The 20,401-nt window shown below is 44.4% G+C and overlaps 1 protein-coding gene across 8 annotated transcripts in view; it reads left to right on the forward strand.

Moving 5' to 3' along the window:
* The first annotated feature begins 8,397 nt into the window (after positions 1-8,397).
* Positions 8,398-20,401, forward strand: part of SIL1 (SIL1 nucleotide exchange factor) — a 234,465-nt gene continuing 222,461 nt past the window's right edge. For 2 of the 8 annotated variants that reach the window (XM_005280793.5, XM_042850758.2), the window contains exon 1: positions 8,398-8,557. In XM_005280793.5, the coding sequence (XP_005280850.2) occupies positions 8,436-8,557 (122 nt within the window). In that variant the 5' untranslated portion in view covers positions 8,398-8,435. The other 6 variants (XM_065555881.1, XM_042850757.2, XM_065555879.1 and 3 more) reach the window with 6 other exon arrangements.

The raw sequence follows: 20,401 nt of genomic DNA on the forward strand, positions 1-20,401 counted from the left end.
CAGGAGAGAGATCAGGGATCGATTTATCACGTCTACAGTACATGCGATAAATCGATCCCCGATAGATTGATTGCTACCCGCTGATCCGGCGGGTAGTGTAGACGTACCCCCTTGGAGCTGGTTGTTTTCACTTGCTGCTATGTAGCCTGAGATAGTGATGATCAATTCTCATGCTTCAGGGTAGAAGATGATTGCTTCAGGGATGAGGAAGGAACTCCCTACCCGATGTACAGGCCAGGTATGTGATTATAACATCTTCATAATGTGTGTCATTCCTCTGAAGCAGCAGACAAACATTCACACAGAGTAATGTGGGATGCAATGGTGGATATTGGAGGACAGAGGGGTGACGAGGGTGGTTTCTGTCAAGGGTTGCTGGTGTGAGGTGGGGAGGGATAAAGAGTTCCAGGTCCTGCATTGCCCAGGACACTTCTACAAAGACAGGTTTCAGGGTAGCAGCCGTGTTAGTCTGTATCCTCAAAAAGAACAGGAGTACTTGTGGCACCTTAGAGACTAACAAATTTATTAGAGCATAAGCTTTCGTGGGCTACAACCCACTTCTTCGGATGCAAGTACTCCTGTTCTTTTCTACAAAGAGGAGATTCATTCCTCCCTCTCTGCCAACAGTTTCACCTGCCTCCTGGGTCCCCCAAACCCAAACTGCCACCCAGCAGAGAAAAGCCTGAACTGTCCCAAGAGTACTGCCAAAGCCTCCTGCTTCCCCTTCACAGATTCTGCAGTGCAGCCAGGTGTGTCTGGTGCAACCCAAACAAGCTGTGTGTGTGTCCAGCATTATATTCTGCAGCAGACTGAAAATCTGCAGCATAACATTTAATTGAATATGACAATAAATAACCTGGGGATTGTGTACTGATCTTGCTCATAATTGTATAAAATTAACTGAAGTTACTCAGTTAACCAGAGTTCCCACACTGCCACACCAGAGTGCTGCAGAAACCAGGGCTCATTGCCACAGCATTGGCATCTGGCTTGCTGCAGAATACGCAGGGGCCTGACTACAAGCCCTTGGGACATGGCGCAAGGGCCACTCTTAATTTCCAGTGTGCCATGCGTTCAAATCAAAATCAGGAAAAGCAGAAGTTAAGGAGCAAGATTTTCAGAAGTGATTAGTGCTTTTGGGTGCCCGACTTGAGACACCTCGTAGGGGCTAGATTTGCAGAAACTGCTGAGCACCTGCCCTATGATCATTTGGGCTCTTTCAGGTGTCTCACAATGGGCACCCAAAGATTAAGGCATCCCAATCACTAGTTGCTTTTGAGAATGTTGGCCAAAGTTCATAGCGCATCATCAATGTGCTGCTGCACAGCCTGGATAGTTTAGGGTAAATATCTAACAACATAAACTGAAGGCTGCACATTTCACAGGAAAAACAGGGACAGAACTTTACGATGTGTGCAAAGTGGCTGAGCTAACATTCCTAGAGGAAGCCTAACTTCTTTGCATTTTCTACCCGTTTCTCTGCAACCTTAATGGCATCATTGCATTTAGCTCTATCTGAGCTGTTTTTATTGCTATTCCATCCAGTTCTTTGGTATCTTAGGGCCAGACTGTGACTGTCTTACTGAAACTGGGGAGGTAAAAACTCCCCAACGTGAGTAAAGGATCACAATTTGGCCCTTAGTTTTAATTCCGCTGCTTCTGCCTCCCATTTTTCCCTACTCTCCTCTGCTCCTTTTATTTCCTCTTTCTTTCATTCTTTCTTGGATGGATACACATAGCAACATGAGCTGCATGGGCTGATGGCATTGCTTGGTCCTCTGTGGCTTTCCTTTCTGGTGTCTCTTCTGCCTCCTCTTCCACCTTTTCCTTCCAAGTGTCCCTTCCCATAACCCTGGCACTGGCACTGCTTTCCCTTAACAGACCCTACGTGCACTTGTGCTGGCACTGCCTATTTAGTCATCTGACATTGACCACGGCCTGACCTGCTGCTCACGTGAGAGGCAGAGCTCAGTGTCCTGTCAGTCTCCAGCTGCTATGCAGACATCATTAGCTCCTTTCTCAGCTGTGACACAGGCTGCGGCAGGAGAGTAACTTATCCAGTGTCATAGGCCCGTGACTGATGTGGCTGGCCAAGGCCATTCTCACTACTTCATTAGGTGCCAGGAAGGTGTAGCAGCAAAACATATCCCTTCCCTTCATCTGTTTTCTTTCTCTCCCCGTCCCCATTCTGGGCTGTGTCGATCACACCTTGTTTGGTCCTCTCTGCTGTTCACATTCTGTTTTCTCAGTCACCCCTCTCTATTGTTTTGTGCAAAGTGAAATTTACAAGGATTCTGGAGCCTGATTATCTTTTCACTTGCACTAGTTTTGCTCTGCTGTAAGTCCATTGATTCCAGTGGACTTATTCTGGAGTTGTGCTTGCACTAGTCAGGGCTGGCTCTGGCTTTCTGGCCGCCCCAAACAAAAAACAAAACAAACAAACAAAAAAACCCCGCGGCGGCCAGAACAGCAAAGCAAAAAAAAAAAAAAACCTGCGGCACGGCCGGAGCCAGGGTGCAGGGGGACTCCCTGCCCTGCAGATGTGCCCCGGCTAGCGGGGGGAAGGGGAGGGAGCAGGGGGAGAGAGAGAAGGGGGCGGCCGGGGCTTCAGCGGGGCACTGCCACGCGGCCCCTCCCGCCATGCCCCCTGCCAGGAGGGCTCCGCACCGCTCCGGTCGGCTGGGAGGGAAGAACGCGGGCTGCCCTGCCGGGCTTGCTGCAGGGCGCTCCTGTCCTCCATGCCGCTGCCCCCTACAGGGCGGCCGGAGCGGAACAACAACAACAACAACAACAACTAGGATTGGGCGGAATGCCGCCTCCTACAAGCTGCTGCCTGAAGCACCAGCTTGCTCAGCTGGTGCCTGGAGCCGGCCCTGGCACTAGTGAGCAGAGAACCAGGCCCTTGATCTCTAAAACATTGTATTTTAAAGATTACATTGCCAGTGAGTTTCTCTGTTGCTGGGTTCAAGCACAGATTGGAACTAAGGTTCCAAAATGCAAACTGCGAGGAACTCTTGCTTTGTCTCCAGTGGGAACTGAGTGTCAGTATCTCACAGGAGTGGGCCTAAAGCCTTTGTGATGTTGGGAATGTGGAGAACTTGGGGACAGGAAGAGAGTTTTATGCAGCCTGATACTGTGGTTCTTCCAGAGTCTGAGTTTTTAGGCTGAGGGTGACATTCTGGTCATTTACAAAGCTGGGCTGAGGCTCTCACTAAAATTAATTATTTAACCTCTTGTGGCAAATATGGGGAAGCCATCTTTGTCTGAACAGTTCTAGGTTGGTTGTTTTTAATAAGTCTGTAGTTTAAATGTCTATTTTCTCTACATCCATTTGGATGCCGAGGCGAGCTGGCTCTGATTTTATAACTCTTTTGGGGGCACTTACTTCAGTGACACCCAATTTGTCTCGCGAATACTAAGCGCATTTGGAAAAACCAGATTAACATTATCAGATTTGTCATGGAATGCTGGTGCTAATCCTGCAGCTATTATGCTGAAATCAGCCAGAGGTTTGCCAGAGTAAGGGCTGCAGGATTGGACCTTCAGTGTCTATCCTGGACTAGAGCAGAAGTGCTCTGTAAATCTGTCACTGTGAAGCTGCATACCCATTAGGCCATATCGTACTGTGACTCTACAGCAATCTCCCTGTGAATGGCAATATATTAGCATCAGAAAATTCTAAACATATGAAAGATCAAACACTGGCTCCTCATAGACCATTATTATTTACTATTAGGAGTCAAAGGTCAAGCCATACGTTACTGGAAAATCCACTTCACTGAGATTTACCATAGTCACAGATTTGACCCATAACCTAAATTATACAATAATTTGGGCATTCTTAATAACACACTCCTTGACTGGGTGCAAACTATCTGAGTAACAATATTTAGGCAGAAAGGAGTAAGTTACCAATAGGATTTTAGCTCTATCTTTGAATTGCCTTGTTGCTGTGGGCTGCATATATGGCAAAAAGAAGAGGTTTATATCTCTCTCTCTTAGGTCTAACTTTCTCGCCTCTTTTTCAGCATGGCCCAGGGGATACTAGGTGCAAATATTGCAAGTTAACACTCTTGTATTCATCTGAAACATCTCAGCCTCCCTCAGAAGGTGTGAGAAATAAAAGGAAATAGTCTGAGGAACAAGCAGCTGAAAGTAGGAAAGACCCTTTGGGCCACATTCACAGAAGCTGATGCATAGATGTGTAAATTACACCTCCTATCCCAGTGGGTATGTGGTTTTTTGCATTAGAACTGGCCCATTGTAGGGGCTACATCAGCAGAGGCTGCTGCTGAGTGGATGCACAGGCAAGCTGCCTTGGCCACATGCCTCCTTTCTGGGCAGTACCAACCACTTGTTGGGTAGATCTGGTCCTCTACGCTCCACCATCAGTAGGGAGGCCATAACTTCCCTCCTCACATCCTTCCTCCCCCCCCAATTCCTAGCTAAGCAGTGTTTCCATCACTGGGGTCCTGCATGTGACTGCTAAGGGAAGAGCCAGTGTATAAAGCAGCAGGACTCCAGAAAGGCTCTGCAAAGGCAACACTGTGAGATACACCTTTTGTTGTAGTGAAGATACAGCCTGATTCTTTTCACTACCAATAAAGATACAGCTCTCCACATTCTCACAGCATTTGGCTACAAGAATTCATCCAGGATCATTCATACATACAAGCCAAGTAATTGTTGTATGTAAAGGTATAAATTACAGCAAAATGTTACCTGCATTCAGCAAAGTAAGATTCAGGTGGACATTCTGTGCTAAATTCACCCCCAGGCATATGCTGTTTAAGTCCATGGGATTGGCCATATTCCTCTCTGGTGTAGCTCCATTGATTTAAATGGGTCACACCAGGTTGAGCTGGGCCTTCTGCATTACAGGCTTGATCATCCAACCCTTATTCATGCAAGTAATCTTTTCTCAGCCATTTAAATTGTTCATGTGAGCAAGGACTGCAAGATCAAGCCTCATAATTGGAGAGAATTGTAATTTCTGAGCAAGGAAGTGTTAGTCAGTGGGATCCAGTGCAAGTGGAGTTGGATTTATTATGATTGCATTTATAGCAAAGGATGAAAGTTCCCAATTGTTTCAATGCATCGCACGGTGCAAGCAGCAGTTCAAACTGTAAGGACCCATTGTATGGGACCTGCCTGAACTGCAGAAAGCAGGGGACTCAATTAGAAAGCAGTTAGGGTACATCTACACAGCAACCCCCCCCCCCCCCCAAACAAAAACAAACCCTGCTGCGAGTCTCAGAGTTTTGGTCTACAGACCTGGGCCAAATAGCTGTGTAGACATTCCGGCTCGGGCTCTGAAATCCTTCAGAGCCTATGCTTCATTGAAAGTCCATGGGATGTGGGCTTAAGGTACTTAAATGCTTCTGAACATTTTATACATTGTAACCCAGGTGAATGGCAGGTCCCCAAGTCAGATATTTTTGTGGTATAATTGAGCCCTTAGAATGACCCTGTGCTGTGAGAAAAAAAGGCATCAAGGCCACATCCCATTTGCTTTACTCATACAAGTACTTATCTTTTCTACCTCACACAGATGTTGTTTGGATAAATTTGTTACCTGGCGTTCTTTCAACCCAAAGGGTCTTGGTAATTTTACTCTGTGCGAGGAGGTGTCAGGAAATAAATCAGGGGAGACACGGCCGTCTGACCGATAGATGGCTGGCACAAACAGGACAACACAAGAGTGCTTTCACTTAAAGCTAAATTTTACTAGTCTCAAGCACTTACACACGTCTGCAACAAGATTAGTAAAACACCCCCAACCCTTGATAATTACCAAAGCTGAGTGTGGCTTTCGAGTGACACAGCAGCAGCCCATCTGTCGCTGGGGAAACACAAGATGCATCCAGAGGGAGAGGCCAGTCCCGAAGAGTCCCCTTATTTACACATTGGTAATAGAATGACATGTCCCTTAAAGAAACCTTGTTAAGTAAGCAGTTTCAAGCAAGAGGTTCCTTCTGATTATTGATTAACCAGGTGTGGATTTTTTCAGAACTTGCAGCCTTGAGATCTCAATAGACATTCCTGGGGCATATCCTACTCTTTTAAAAATGCATGTATCAGCAACACAATTCTTATCAGGAAGGACAGGGGGTCAAGCTGCCCTTTCTGAGGCATCCGAAAAACCCCCTCCCCTCCTGCCTTGGTCAAGCTGAGATTACTGAATGGCCAATTTACAGCTTGCTGACTAGGCTGTCTTTAACAATAAGCCATAGTGGTTTTAGGCACTTTACTGGTTCGCCAAAATCTCCCTGTATAAATTCATCAAAGATGGTGAGGCGATCAGGTACAACATTAATGGAGACTATGTAAGTACCCAAGCCAGACAGATATCCACAAAACTCCCTCTGACTTCAATGGGAGCAGGAGCAAGATCTTTGTTTTCAGGCAGAGACACTCTGGGACTTCATTCCGTGGGCCATATGTTGTGTCATTGGTTTTAAATGTTGTGAAATCAATGCGGAACTTGACTTAAAAACCAATGGCACACCATGACAGTGTATGTTGTGCAAGATGATGCAGGAATCATCTGATGAAATAAGTTAATTATCATTTGGAAATTTTCCTTGCTACTTTTAAAAAAATGCTTGTGCACTCTTTTCTTTCTTTCTAAGGCCTTGGCTACACTGGCGCTGTATAGCGCTGCAACTTGCTGCGCTCAGGGGGTGTGAAAACACACCCCCTGAACGCAGCGAGTGCAACTCTGTAAAGTGACAGTGTAATCAGCGCCTGCAGCGCTGCACGCTCGCTCGCAGAGCTGCAAGCTATTCCCCTCGGAGAGGTGGAGTACTTGCAGCACTGTGAGAGAGCTCTCGCAGCGCAGCGCTGTGAATCCCCAAGTGTAGCCAAGGCCTAAGGCTTGGCAGCCATATGGATACAAAGGTTAACATGCAAAGCTTTCAGCTGTTCTTTTAGCAGCACACTGTACGATACTGAGTTCACTGATGCTGGCTGTGTCAATGATATCTGAAGAGTAAATAGCAGGTCTTGCCTCCGTCCCTCCCCTTCTGCTGGTTAAGCAAATTTAGTGTGGGCTGTTGCACAGCTGGTGCCCAAAGATTATGAAAAGGGAATGATCTCTGTGGTCTAATATGGTCAGAGTGACCACACAAGATGACTGAAGTAGCAGAAGTCTTAGCTTTTACAATCAGCACAGAGATCATAAAAAGAGAAAACCAGGAGGGCTAAACATATAGGCAAAGACATCTCGCTAGGCAGCTAACTTCAGTGTGAGGCAAACCACTCCCCACAAAAGGCCATAGCTGCCATCTGCAAAAGTAATTTATTTTAACCATTTCACTTCAATTAATACTGAAATATAATTCGTCAATCATTTCTAGTCTGATTGGTTTTTTTATGGTCGAATATTGCTTTAATGGGATTGATTTTTGTTGTTGGGAATAGGCCTCTTGCCTAAAGCAATGGTGACCACTGAATACTGAGCAGCAGTGAGACCATCTGCCACCTGTCACTGTAGCCTTTATTTATGATTTCTCTTCCTATCACCCCAAAGTTGAATAGGGCAGAGCAATAGAGAAGCTTCTATTAGGTAGAAATGCCAGGTGCTCTCCATCTGGAACCCTTCAGCACTTAAACTGTCCTGTGGGGCTTTTAAGCTGGTTTTGCAGGGATGTAACAAAGAAAACTTCCTCCGTGAGGACACAGCCACCATGATGTTGTCAGGGATCTCACAGGCAGCCTGGCAAAGGGAAGCACCAGATGCACAGTCAGATGCTCTACGCTCACGCTGCCTGTGGTCCGTGGGCATCAAAGGGAATGTCAGGATGTGTGCTGGGGCCCTAATGGGTGGCGCCAGTGTAACCCACATACCTCCTTGGTGTGGTTTTCTGTCCTATCTAGTAGCACTGAGACCACTTAGAGAGAGATAAAATGAGTCTGCTCTGCAGCCTTCGCTAAGAGCCAGTTGGCTTTTAGTTCATGCGGTAGAAGCTCATGCACTAAGCTCCACAGGTCCCCGGTTTGAGCCCGCCTGGCGGCAATCAGGGTTTGTCGGCGTTACACCAGCAAGACCATGTGAAGCTCCATAGAGCACCTGAAAGAGCCACAGCGACTTCAGGCCACACGTAGAGACACGCTGCTGTTATCGGTAGAGCCCTGGCCCAATCTGTCAGGCCAAGCGAGAGAGCCCCCTGCTCAGGTCAGCAAGCTGCTCTCGGGCTTGCATGCAGGGAATCGCATGTCTGGTGTCCTGACAGCATCCACCGGGGACACCCCCCCCGGAGGGGCCAGGGGTATGGGGGGGGGAGGGATAAGGGACAGCCCGGGCCAGGAACGCCCGGCAACGAAAGCAGCGTCAGCCAGGCACGAGCTATAGAAGGGGCGGGGCTCACAGTCTCCGAGGGCTAGGCTTATGGGGGCGGGGCGAAAACCTCCGGTAGGCGGAGCACAGCGAGTCAATGCGCCGATCTCTGATTGGTGGTCGAGGTCACGTGCGCGGGGGCCGAGAGGAGGTGTTTGTGCGCGCGATCAGCGAAGGCTGTGGAGCGTGCGCAGTGAGAGGCCTAGGCTGGGGGCTCAGGTAGGAGCCGAGTGGGGTGACCGGAAGCCCCCGTCCATGAGGGGTTGTGGCGCCGCTCACGGGCTGTGGCAGGAGGGGGCGCTGGGCCTGTGTGGCGTAGGGCAGATTACAGGGAGCCACCGGACTTCCTGTCTTGTCCAGACAGCCGTGAATCTGCTGTCCTCAGGCGGCGCCCAACGGGCTCGTCAGCCGGCGTGTACCTGGCGTCCTACTATCCCCCTCAATGTGCCCAGCTCCCGGCGTGCCTTGCATCCCACCTGCCCCGTTGCAATGCCCTCGTGCCCCTCTGCCTCTTTCCTGCCCTGGGGAGCAGGTGACGGGTGTGTGGTGGGACCCATCCGCCTGTCCCTTGCAGATGAGGGGTCGCAGCAGGTAGTGTGGCCCTGCGGACTGCTGAAAGGTTGCCAACCCTTCAGGTTTGTCCGGGAGTCTCTAGGAATTAAAGAGTGAAACCTCCAGGCATTCTGTACAACTAAAATTGGCAACTCTACTGTGGTGCAGGACCAAGTTGGCCAGGCATACAGCATGGCCCTTCGTGTTGGCAGTCCCCCAGCAGAAGTGAGGGGCCCTGATGGGTGATGTGCTTCCTTGAGCTGAGCCCCCGGTTACGTTGTGGGCTGGGACCTGCTGCATGTGGCCATGGGAACCTTTATATTTAAAAATGGGGAGCTATATGCCACACAGTTGAACTCCTTGGGCTGCAATTTGAGCAACCTGGTGTATTGGGGCAGCAGTGGAATTGCCAACCCTCTAGGATTGTTGTGGAGTCTTCAAGGATTAAAGATTAATCTTTAATTAAAGGTTGTTATGTGATGAAACCTCCAGGAATACATCAATCCAAAATTGGCAATGCTAGGCAGTAGTGGTACCGTGGTGGGTGATACGCTACCCCTTCCCTGCTCTGTGACCTGGGCTGGGTTACAGTTTTAACACTGGAAAAAGCGACAAAGAGTCCTGTGGCACCTTATAGACTAACAGGTTTCAGAGTAGCAGCCATGTTAGTCTGTATCCGCAAAAAGAACAGGAGTACTTGTGGTACTTTAGAGACTAACAAATTTATTTGCGCATAAGCTTTCGTGGGCTACAGCCCACTTCTTCAGTTCCATTCTATGCATCCGAAGAAGTGGGCTGTAGCCCACGAAAGCTTATGCTCAAATAAATTTGTTAGTCTCTAAGTTGCCACAAGTACTCCTGTTCTTTTTATAGACTAACAGACGTTTTGGAGCATAAGCTTTCATGGATGAATACCCACTTCGTCAAACGCAGAGTTTTAACACTAATTGTTCCAGCTCCATCTCTCTCTGCTTCATTGACTTGCATTCCATGTCTTAGGTGAAAACCATTTTTCTCTCCTGCCTATAGCTCTTACTACTTGTCTTCCTCTGTTGTTAACTCTATGAAGCTTTGTGGGATACAGTCTGTGTGAGAGAGAATATAAAATAGAGTTGTTTTGCACTGTTGCTTTCCTTGGAAATTCTGGGTATGTTGGACTCTTTTTTTGTGGCTTTGAAAACATCCAGGGAGAGATGCCTTTCATTTTTCGTATCCAATAGCTTAATCTTTTTAAAATGGCTTTAGTGTAAAGGGACACTGTCAAGTCAAATTTGACTCAAAATTTAGATTTTGCAAAACTTAAAACTGATGTTTCCATGAGTTTTTATTACAGTAAAAACAGATTTTTATACTAAATTTTGTAATTTTTCTGTTTTGTTAGAAATGACATGAAGAAAGGAAGCAATATAATATATTATAAAGCAGTTCTTGATTTTACAACCTGTTGTAAGGAGTAGTGGTAAGGAAAGTAAGAAAATGTGTTTTTTTTAATTTTTTCCTGACAATGAAAAAATATTGGCCTTGTGTCCTTTTAGCTACTTTTGTATTGTATATTGTAGGTCTGGAAATGAAAGGCAGCTTCAAAAAGAGCTCCTCCACTAATCTGTTTTTTACATTAGAAATCCAGGTCCTCTTCTGGAAGATTTTATGGGCTTGTTTACACGCAAACTTGCACCGAAAAAACTGAAATACTTGTAGTCTGTACCTTTTGTTATTATGATACTATTTCTGAGTGTGGACATTCTTATTTTAGAATAAAAGTGTCCAGTCAGTTTTTAGTGACCTAAGCTAAACCAAAACAGATCAGGAGCACTCTTAAGAGTGTCCACACACAAAACATCTGTTAAAATAACAGAGGGTCCTGTGGCACCTTTAAGACTAACAGAAGTATTGGAGCATAAGCTTTCGTGGGTGAATGCCCACTTCATCAGACACCACAGGACCCTCTGTTGCTTTTTACAGATTCAGACTAACACGGCTATTCCTCTGATAATTAAAATAACAAATGGTGTGGGTTAAAACTGATTCAGTTATTTTGGGACAGTTCAGTTACTTTGTGCAGACCAGCCCTTAGTTGACTGGAGAACTAGTGAAATGGTAGCATTATATGAGCCAAGAGAGTGAAAGCCAAGCAGTTGAGAGGGGAAGAGGTTATTATTATAAGCCTACTAAAAATTATTTTGTTTTGTTTTTTAATCCTCCCATTTAACTGCAATGCTTGACTAACATTTTGGATAATGGAAGCCTTTATTAAACATTCAGTACTCCCATCCTTTCTGTTAGGCCAAGTTTACGCTTAAAAGTTTTGTAGGTGTAACTGTCAGTTAAGGGTGCAATCTGTTCATTGATTTTATTAGATTTAACTATGGTTGCAAAAGCCCTAGTGTAAACACAGTTACACCAGCAAAAGGTGGTTTTTTTTTTTTTTTTTTCTGGTTTAATTTATTTTGCTCGCTGAACTGGAACAAACTTTTTTGTTGTTGTTTTTTTTGTTTTTGCTGATGTAATTGCATTTACACGAGTTAGCCTAGTGTCAGTATAGCTATACTGGCAAACCTTATATGTGTTCACAAGGTCATAGTGTGAGGTGGGTGACAAGACCTGCCTTTTACAATGGATCCTACAAGTCTTTATTTCAGCTATATAAGATCATGCAGCTCATATTTGCTCTGAGCACATGTCGTCTTTGAAACAGTTGCATTGTTGGAGGTGGACTTTTTAATGTACGTTTTATTTATTGTACCCTAAAATGGCTGTATTGGACCCTGCCATTTGCTCTGATTCGGTCCCGACATGATGGCTGCATAACTGCATCCAAGGCAGAGGTATCCAGAAAGTGGCCCCAAGGAGTTCTACAATGCAAATAGCACCATCCTTAATATAGAGGTGCATCTAGTGGAGACTTCTGTAGCTTCTCCTATGAAAAGTAAGTGTTGCATGTTGGGTCCTGTTGTCTATGCAGGACCACATCTCACTTGGAGCTGAGGGGGATGTAAATCTACTCCATTTATGGAAACTAAGTGTGATGTGTGAGTTCCTGGCAAGGTGCCAGCATACCCCTTGAATGTACAAAGCATGGCTCCACCCTTGCAATAAGGAAGTGACTGGTGACACTGATTAATTTTTGATATGCTACTACTACATTACCTTCTACTCTCTCATTAGTCCAATTCTGAATTTATTTACATTTAACAATAACAACGTCCTCAACAAGCCTCTTTTTGCCCATCCTGTCGAGGAGCATATCCTCATCCTTTCCCCCTATCCCCTCCAATCCCCACTTACTGTTTTTGTGTCACAGTGAAGTTGAGGTGGAGGCTTATTTAAAAGATGATTGGCTCAAGATGGACAGATATGATAGCATGTTCAATATGTCTCACGTTGGTCTGTGGAGGTTTTGTGAGGCTGAACTTGAGGATGAGAGCCAGGAGCTCCTGAGTTCTAATCCTGGCTCCGCTACTGACTTTCCTCTCTGACCGTGTGCAAATCACTTAAACTCTCTCTAACTCAGTTTCCCCATCTGGGAAATAATGCTTAACTCCCCTTTGTGAAGTAGATGAGTCAGCTTCAGTTAATATTTGTCAAGCACTCTGTAGATCAGGAGTGCTATATAAAGCTAGCTATTTATTATTAACACAAAGATATTCTTAGCACCTGAAATGAGTGATGACAGAAAACACAGATTCTGCTGGGACATAGCCATGTAAAACAAGGCAGTTCTGCTTTGTAAAGCTTTGAGTAAACTTCTTTGGCGTCATTAGAATTTTCACTCTCAAAGCTTCTGTTTCAAAAAAATCCCCAAAAGGCAAAGTGAAACTGAGCTCAAATTAACTGGGTTTTGTTTGGAAACCCTAAATAGGCTTGCTATCACTTGAAATTCAGCCCAAGATTCACCAGAGGCTTGCAAACTTTGCCCCCTGTTTCAGGTTTGTTGTGAAGCCTGGAATCAGGATTTCATTATGAACATAGCCCTACTGGAATACAGCAATATGTGTGCATTTTCCTGTTAAGGAGAAGGCGCAGCTGCCCAATTGCACTTTGAAATGTATTATTGTCTCAGTAAAGTGTTTTTAAGAAATAGGCATGTAACTTTTATAAAACATTTTGTAACCATTAGCTTAAATTGTTCTATTTGGGACGTCTAGGGTGGATATTAGGAAATAATATTTCACTAGGAGGGTGGTGAAGCACTGGAATGGGTTACCTAGGGAGGTGGTGGAATCTCCATCCTTAGAGATTTTTAAGGTCCGGCTTGACAAAGCACTGGCTGGGATGATTTAGTTGGTGTTGGTCCTGCTTTGAGCAGGGGATTGGACTAGATGACCTCCTGCGGTCTCTTCCAGCCCTAATATTGTGTGATTCTATAATCCCATCTCAGGTAGGGAATGAGCTCCTAACTGCTCAGGAAACCACAGTCTAACAAAATAGTGATGCAGGGGTTAATAAACGTAATACATTATTATGAATGAACCAAAAGGCCTGGGGAAGTCCTAGCACTTGCCTATAAGCTGATGGGATCAGAAACCTGTCCCTGTGCAATAAACAGAAAGCTCTGACTGTCTCTTCACTGGGGAAAAAAGGTTGTTTGTTTGTTTTTTTGTTTTGTTTTTTAAATTCCAAGATAACTAACTCAAATTAGTTATCTCACTGATTCTCAGACTGTGGTCGGGACCCCAAAGTGGGTTGGGAGACAGACACAGACACACCCACCCACCCCCCGACCCTGGCAGTGGGGCTCGGGCAGGCTCAGACTTCAGTTCCCTCTCCTTGGGTCTTGTAGTAATTTTTGTTATCAGAAGGGGGTCCCGGTGCAATGAAGTTTGAGAACCCTATGTAAATTTAAACTATATGGTTTATGATATAACCTGCCTGCACAGACACTCTTAAACTGGAATATGAGTACTACTTTTTTGTTTAGCTTGGGAAGGGGTTTAAGCTATGCCCCCCCAAAAGCCACTCTTACACTGGAATAAGAGTGTCCACTTGAGGCATGTGTATGTGTCATATTGATATAACTGATAAAACTTTCCTGTGTAATCAAGACCTAACATGCTCCTTCTCAAGACGTAGTTGTTTTTAAAAGACACTGGCATTTTGAAAAGCCAACACAAACTGGGATTTGTCTGTTGCAAACAGGGTGCCTTCCTAGGCTCTGCTATGAAACCTCTCTTAGGCTGGTATCTGTGAGAGTCTATTCCCTATGGGTAGCATATCTCAGCTATATCTCTTCATCAGGACCACCCTCCATTGGACTCAGCTCACAACAGCTATGGCTGGTCCCCCAGTGAGGTTCCTTGTTCAGCTGTTTTCTAATGGGCAAATTCTCTCTGAGGACCTTTATTTTTGTTCTGTGGTCAGTCCCAAGTTTGGTCCAGTTGCTCCCATTATCATGTAGCCATTCAGACGGCAAGGTATTAGCTGACACCCCACAGTCAGTATGGGCCTGCTATGCCCTTACCCTAACTGTTCAGTCCTGAGATCCACTTGTAGTCCTCAAAATAGGTCATGTGGAGAGCTGCATTACAATGGCAACAAACAACTTCCAGGTGCTGTTTCCAACTGTCAAACAGTAAAAGAGAGGAAGAGGAATTGAAATGAGAGGTAAGCCCTGAGCATCTCCCTGGCTTTAAGCCAGTCTCCCCTGTGTAATTCATTTCAGCATCTGCACTCTAAGTGCAGGAATCTATCTTTAGTTTGATAACCTGCTCACTCTTGTTCAGTATGTGAGTTGGTTTCTAAACTCCAGTGTAAAAACTTTTAACTCTGGTCAGTGGGCAAGAGCATGAGCTGCGTTCTGTTAATGTGTGGCCCATTTTTCTACTTGGTACAAATGTATAACATCTACTAACACATAGAATAGAGAATGTGCATTCTAATATTCTGCTTGTCTTTATTGCTTCTGTTATAACCCTCACAAAGGATGGGCAAGGATGATGGGGGATGGGTCACTTGATGATTACCTATTCTGTTCATGCTCTGTGAAGCACCTGGCGTTGGCCACTGTCGGAAGACAGACACTGGGCTAGATGGATCTTTGGTCTGACCCAGTGTGGTTGTTCTTATGGAAAATGTTGTGTCTTTAATGGTGACAATGAATAATTTCAGGTTAAAATTTGAACTTCATATTACATTGTGAAGACTTCTGCTCAATGTACAATCCCCAATGTTGCTGTGTATTAAGAAAGGTACAGAGAACAATATGTTAATGCCATTACATAAGTTGTTGGTATTCCTTCTCCTTGAATGCTTTGTTCAGTTGTTGTAACTTCATCTGAGAAAGAAAGTAGCAGAAATAGAAACAATGTAGACAAGTACAGCAAAACTCTTAGCGGCATGCAAGAGAGGTTTCATATTTCTGAAGGCATGAAGGGAGGCTAAAAAGATTAGGGCTACTTAACCTCAAGAGGAGAAGATAAATAAAAAAAAAAGGCACCTGATTAATGGTATATAAAACAAGAAATGCTCCAGAGCAGGTCAGTCAGACGCTCCTCTTTATCCTTTCAGCTGCGTGCAGATCTGGTCGCCCCATCTCAAAAAAGAGATATTGGAATTGGAAAAGGTTCAGAAAAGGGCAACAAAAATTATTAGGAATATGGAACAGATTCCATATCAGGAGAGATAAATAAGACTGGAACTTTTCAGATTGGAAAAGAGACGACTAAGGGGAGGGGAGGAAATGATAGTTTTTTAAAATCATGACTGGTTTGGAGAAAGTAAATAAGGAAGTGTTGTTTTACGCATAATCACAAGAACTAGGTCACCAACTGAAATTAATAGGCAGCAAGCTTAAAACAAACAAAGGGAAGTATTTCTTCACGCAACACATAGTCAACTTGTGGAACTCCTTGCCAAGACCATAACAGGGTTAAAAAAAGAACTAGATAAGTTCAAGGAGGATAGGTCCATCAGTGGCTGTTAACCAGGATGGACAGGGATCCAAAACTGTGCTCTGAAGTGTTCGTATCCTCTGTTTGTCAGAAGCTGGAAATGGGTGACGGGATGCATCACTTGATGATTACCTGTTCTGTTCATTCCCTCTGGGGCACCGGGCATTGGTCACTGTTGAAAGACAGGACACTGGGCTTATTTGACCATTGGTCTGACCCAGGATGGCCGTTCTTATGTTCAAAGTGAGACTTCGGTTTTGTGCACATGGGGAAATTGACTTAGCTATTCTGGAATAGCTCCCTGTGCAGTGTGATGCTTCCCAGGGTTGTGAGGCATCTTGCATGAGGAAGCTGTGTCTGTATCTCCCAGAGGTCAGCTCCCCAACTCCGAGGGCAATACAAGCATTCCCCTCTAGGCCTGCGCAGGCCTCACTGCCTTTCTTCAGGTTAAGGAAAGGCACACTCCACCCTCTGCTTATCTCCCTGGAGTGTCCGGCTACTGTTCTACTAGGCAGTTACAGTATTCACAGATCTGTTGCTTCCAAAGAAACCGTACACTCCAGTTTACCAGTTCCATCTCATATCACAGTTCTGCACACAGCACTTAGATATGTTTATAGTGAAATCAAGAATGAATCTCTGTGCTTTGTTTTGATTGTGATAGCAGGTAGAAGTAGTGGAAACAAATGGTTACAGATAAAATAAAATCATAAGTCTAGGCTCTGGAATGTGTTTTAATTAACATGGTACTCTCATGTCTTGTGGAGTATTGCACACCCAACATCCTTCCAGGCTGGGTGTGATCCTGCTTTCATAAGACAAACACGCTGTTAGTTTGTCTCCTTGGTGAAGAATCCAAAGTGTCCCTTGGTGCTCCCTAGATGTAGCAGAACAATCCTTTGCCAGTACTCATAAACAGGACACCCTCTGCTCATTATTCCTTCCAGTGGCTTTCCCCTCTCGTTGATTTTGCAATCTCTTGATTAGCATCAGGCTCAGTATACAAACAGACATAGATTGTGAGGCGGGCAATACACTTATGACCAGACGGAGATAAGCGTCTGTTACCACTTGCCGAAAGAAACATTTTTGAGGTATGTCACCTCCTGGTGACCTGCCTTAATCCCAAATCCTTAAGAATATAATTTTCAGTATAGGTACGTAACTTCTTAAATATTATCTGTGTATACATTTTGCAGTGCTTATGATGATCACATGCCACCCTTTGGTGAACTAATATGCATATATCTGACCCAGGGATCCCTGTGCATTCCTGTACCCTCTGCCAGTTGGCACAAAGTGGTCCCTGGGTTACATATGAACACTATTCCAGAACAGAAGTGACTTCATTCTGGAATAATATTCTGCTATAGCTATGTGAGTCAATTTTCCTGTGTAGATAAGGACTCAGCCACTGTGTATTAATTGATTTAATCAAGAGTAACTGCTTTAATCCATATACATTTAACAGGAGAAAATATCAATGCATGGCTCTGACTGGTCCTAAATGCCCCCAGCACCACTTCCCACTGTCCTGAATTTAGAGCAGTCAGTGCCTTTCTGAAACACAGCCCCACCGTGTCATATTCTGAGATGTAGTCCAGATGAGTGAAGGGTTGTGTCACCACCTGCCCTGTAATCAGAAATGCCCCATTGCTGTGGCTTGCAACCTGGACACCTGCAACCAAGAGATGAACATGCAGGTCACACCATGAGTGTCTGTGCGCTGTACGTCCATGGATCAGCAACTCTGACCCCAGCAGCCTGCCAGCAGCACAACAGTTGCTTGTGGGCTTCTACCAGTTTTGGTTACCACTTGCCGGGTGACCCCCCCAACACACTCCCCGTCACAAATTTTCCCCAAACTGTGTGCCCTGAAGCATCCCACCCGCTCCTGGACCACTCGGAGAAATAATTAGGTTTGTTTGCTCCTTTTAAAAAGACAAAAACACATTAGTTTATTAACTTAACTAGGGCAAATACATCCTTTCCTTCAAACATAGCCCTTATAGTAAAAGTAAAACCCATTTATTAACAATAGGACATAAGTAATGTCAACTAAAAGGAATAAACATAGAAAGGGTTACTTAATCTAGCAAAGTACAGGCTTTGTTCAAGATGGTTTTTTTTTTTTCCCTCTCACCAGTCTTCCTTCTTCCCAGCCATGGCTGACTTTCCCTCAGTTAGAACCTTCCACAGAAGTACAAGGTGCAGGCTTCCTGTGTCTTCCTAGGTGAAAGTTCTTTGCTTAAGCAAGTTTCTCACGTATATTCAGTTCCCAGCGACGTCAGCGGCTCCCCTCCATTTGGTTGAAGAATCCATCTTTCTCAGCTTGGGAGAGCCCTAGCCCTTTGTGCCTGTCTAGTGATATATGCCAAAATGGCTTTCTGTCTCTGCTTATAGCTTCCAAAGTTCAATGACTTAGTTTAAAGAGGGCAAGATAACCTCATGCTGGTCTTCCATTCCTGTGGTCTTTCTATTCCCCCTGCTGACTTTTGTATAAATGGGGCTTCCGTGTTTTAGGTCACACTTTGCTTAATTTCTTTGGAGACAGATAGCTGTCTTCCCTCCTGTCTGGGGAAAACCTGTTTTTCCATTTGTTTGGTCACAGATTGTAAAGCATAATATCAATGAGTATCTATAGTTCCTTATGTAGTGTTAATGCACACTGTTCATGGTGATATTAATCACCAGTGTGCCATTAGCTTTCAGAAAGTATCTTACTTGATACGCTGTTATAATACAGCAATATTGTATGCAGTCAGTAGAGTCATTTACTTATCGTTTGAGGTGCCACGTGTCTTTATAACTCAGATAAAATTTCTCTCTCCTGCAGGGGAGTTGATGCCATGCTGTGTTCTCCCCACCTGATAGCTTTGTTTTTCTTATGTGTAAATGACCCTTCATTATCTCTTCCTGACAAGAAGGCTGGTCAGAGAAGCAAACACATTCCTTTGTCTAGGGCATACCTGTTTACCAGCTCCCCAGACATGCCTGGCTTAAACATTTTTTAGTCAAATTCCATTATAAGTCCAAAACTCTTAATACACACCCCCTACGTACATCATACAAGTATATTAATGGTCAGTGAGTTACTAGTTTTCCAGTGACATATTACATGACTTCTTTTAGATACAGATTGTAGCCATAGTGAGTTGGGGTACACCAAATTGGTCAGCCAGCTGAAACTCATTACCTGATTCCAGTGAGCCCTCTGGCATTGGGATGCTCTTAGGGTCACACATCCACTGTATCCTCTTTCTTTGCTGGCAACTGCATGGCTGAGCTCTGTCATTTTTATTGTAGCTGTGGGATGAAATCCTCACCTCATTGAAGTCCATGGCAAAACTATTGACTACAGTGCAGTCAGGATTAACCCTGTTTTTCACCACATTAATCTATTGAAACTGGTTAGCTTAAGTATGTTAACCATAATTCTGCTTCCTCTCACAAAGTTGCACTTGAGGAATGTTGGGAAAATGATGGCGGAATAGTGAATGGCACCCCTCGTTGTAATTCAATACTTAACCAATGCCAAAGTCTGGTGTTACATGGAGCATTGTGCTGCTGTAGGAGGCTGTATTTCCAATGAGATGTAAAAACAAGTTCTTGTTCACTTGTTATTAAGGTTCCCGTAGCCCTTATACAAATATGGGGTGCCTTGACCAAATTTCAGTCTAGACCATTAGATTCTGCTTTCTTAAATTATCTCTATGGTTTCTCTGATTCTTCTTCTTGTCTCAAAGGGCTGTGTAGTGTAATTAGTGCTACATAAACGCTTAAGGTACTCAAAAATATGGCTGTATCTGTTGGATGAATGTACATATATAGATATTGGATGATTTGGGTCTCAAATATAGTTTGTAAAACACTTGGCTTCATGGGATGAAAGAATCTATAACTTATTCTGGGTGTGTGTTGATAATACTATAGGATTTTCAGTGAGCAGGTTAGAGCAGTCCTGAACCATGAGTTTATGTTGTTTGCCTGCACAGTGAGAATCTTTGCCAATAATTCACGAAGTCTGCTGCTAGTGTCTGCAAAGGAAGGGGAGATGCTTTCAAAACCTCTGAGTCACTGGGTTACAAGGAAAGAGTCCCTCTATAGATGTGTGTGGTGTTTCTGGGGAGAGGTTGTGCCAGGTATCTGCTTTTAAATTTCCAAATACATTTATTTTTTAACAACTGCCTATTTTAAACACAATGTTTTGTTTAACAGGAGTTTTTTTTAAAAGGTTTCACTATTAATTTTAGAACTTTCATTTCAAGCATGTTTCTGTAAAATTGACTTTTTCAATGTCCTCTGCATTGTGCTCTTTTGCAAGAAATCTCTGCATAATTATTTCTTATGTACTTGTTCAGTCTATCAGCCAACAGATGTCAAGTGTAGCAAAATGCTATAATAATATTATGAACTAATAATAGTTATAATGCTTCTAATTGCCTGGCATGGCTTTTGATAGAGGCAGACTCAGAAATTAGAGCAAGTGAATGCTTAACCTTGAACCACAGAAGCGTAAATGAGCACTTAATCTTGCTCAAGGTATACTATACTTGCAGGTGTTTCAGCTGCACCTACCAACCTCTAATCAAGTAGCCAGTTCCCTTAATTTCCTCAAATGGAC

Source organism: Chrysemys picta, chromosome 8 (assembly GCF_011386835.1).
Source record: "Chrysemys picta bellii isolate R12L10 chromosome 8, ASM1138683v2, whole genome shotgun sequence".
NCBI lineage: Eukaryota > Metazoa > Chordata > Testudines > Emydidae > Chrysemys > Chrysemys picta.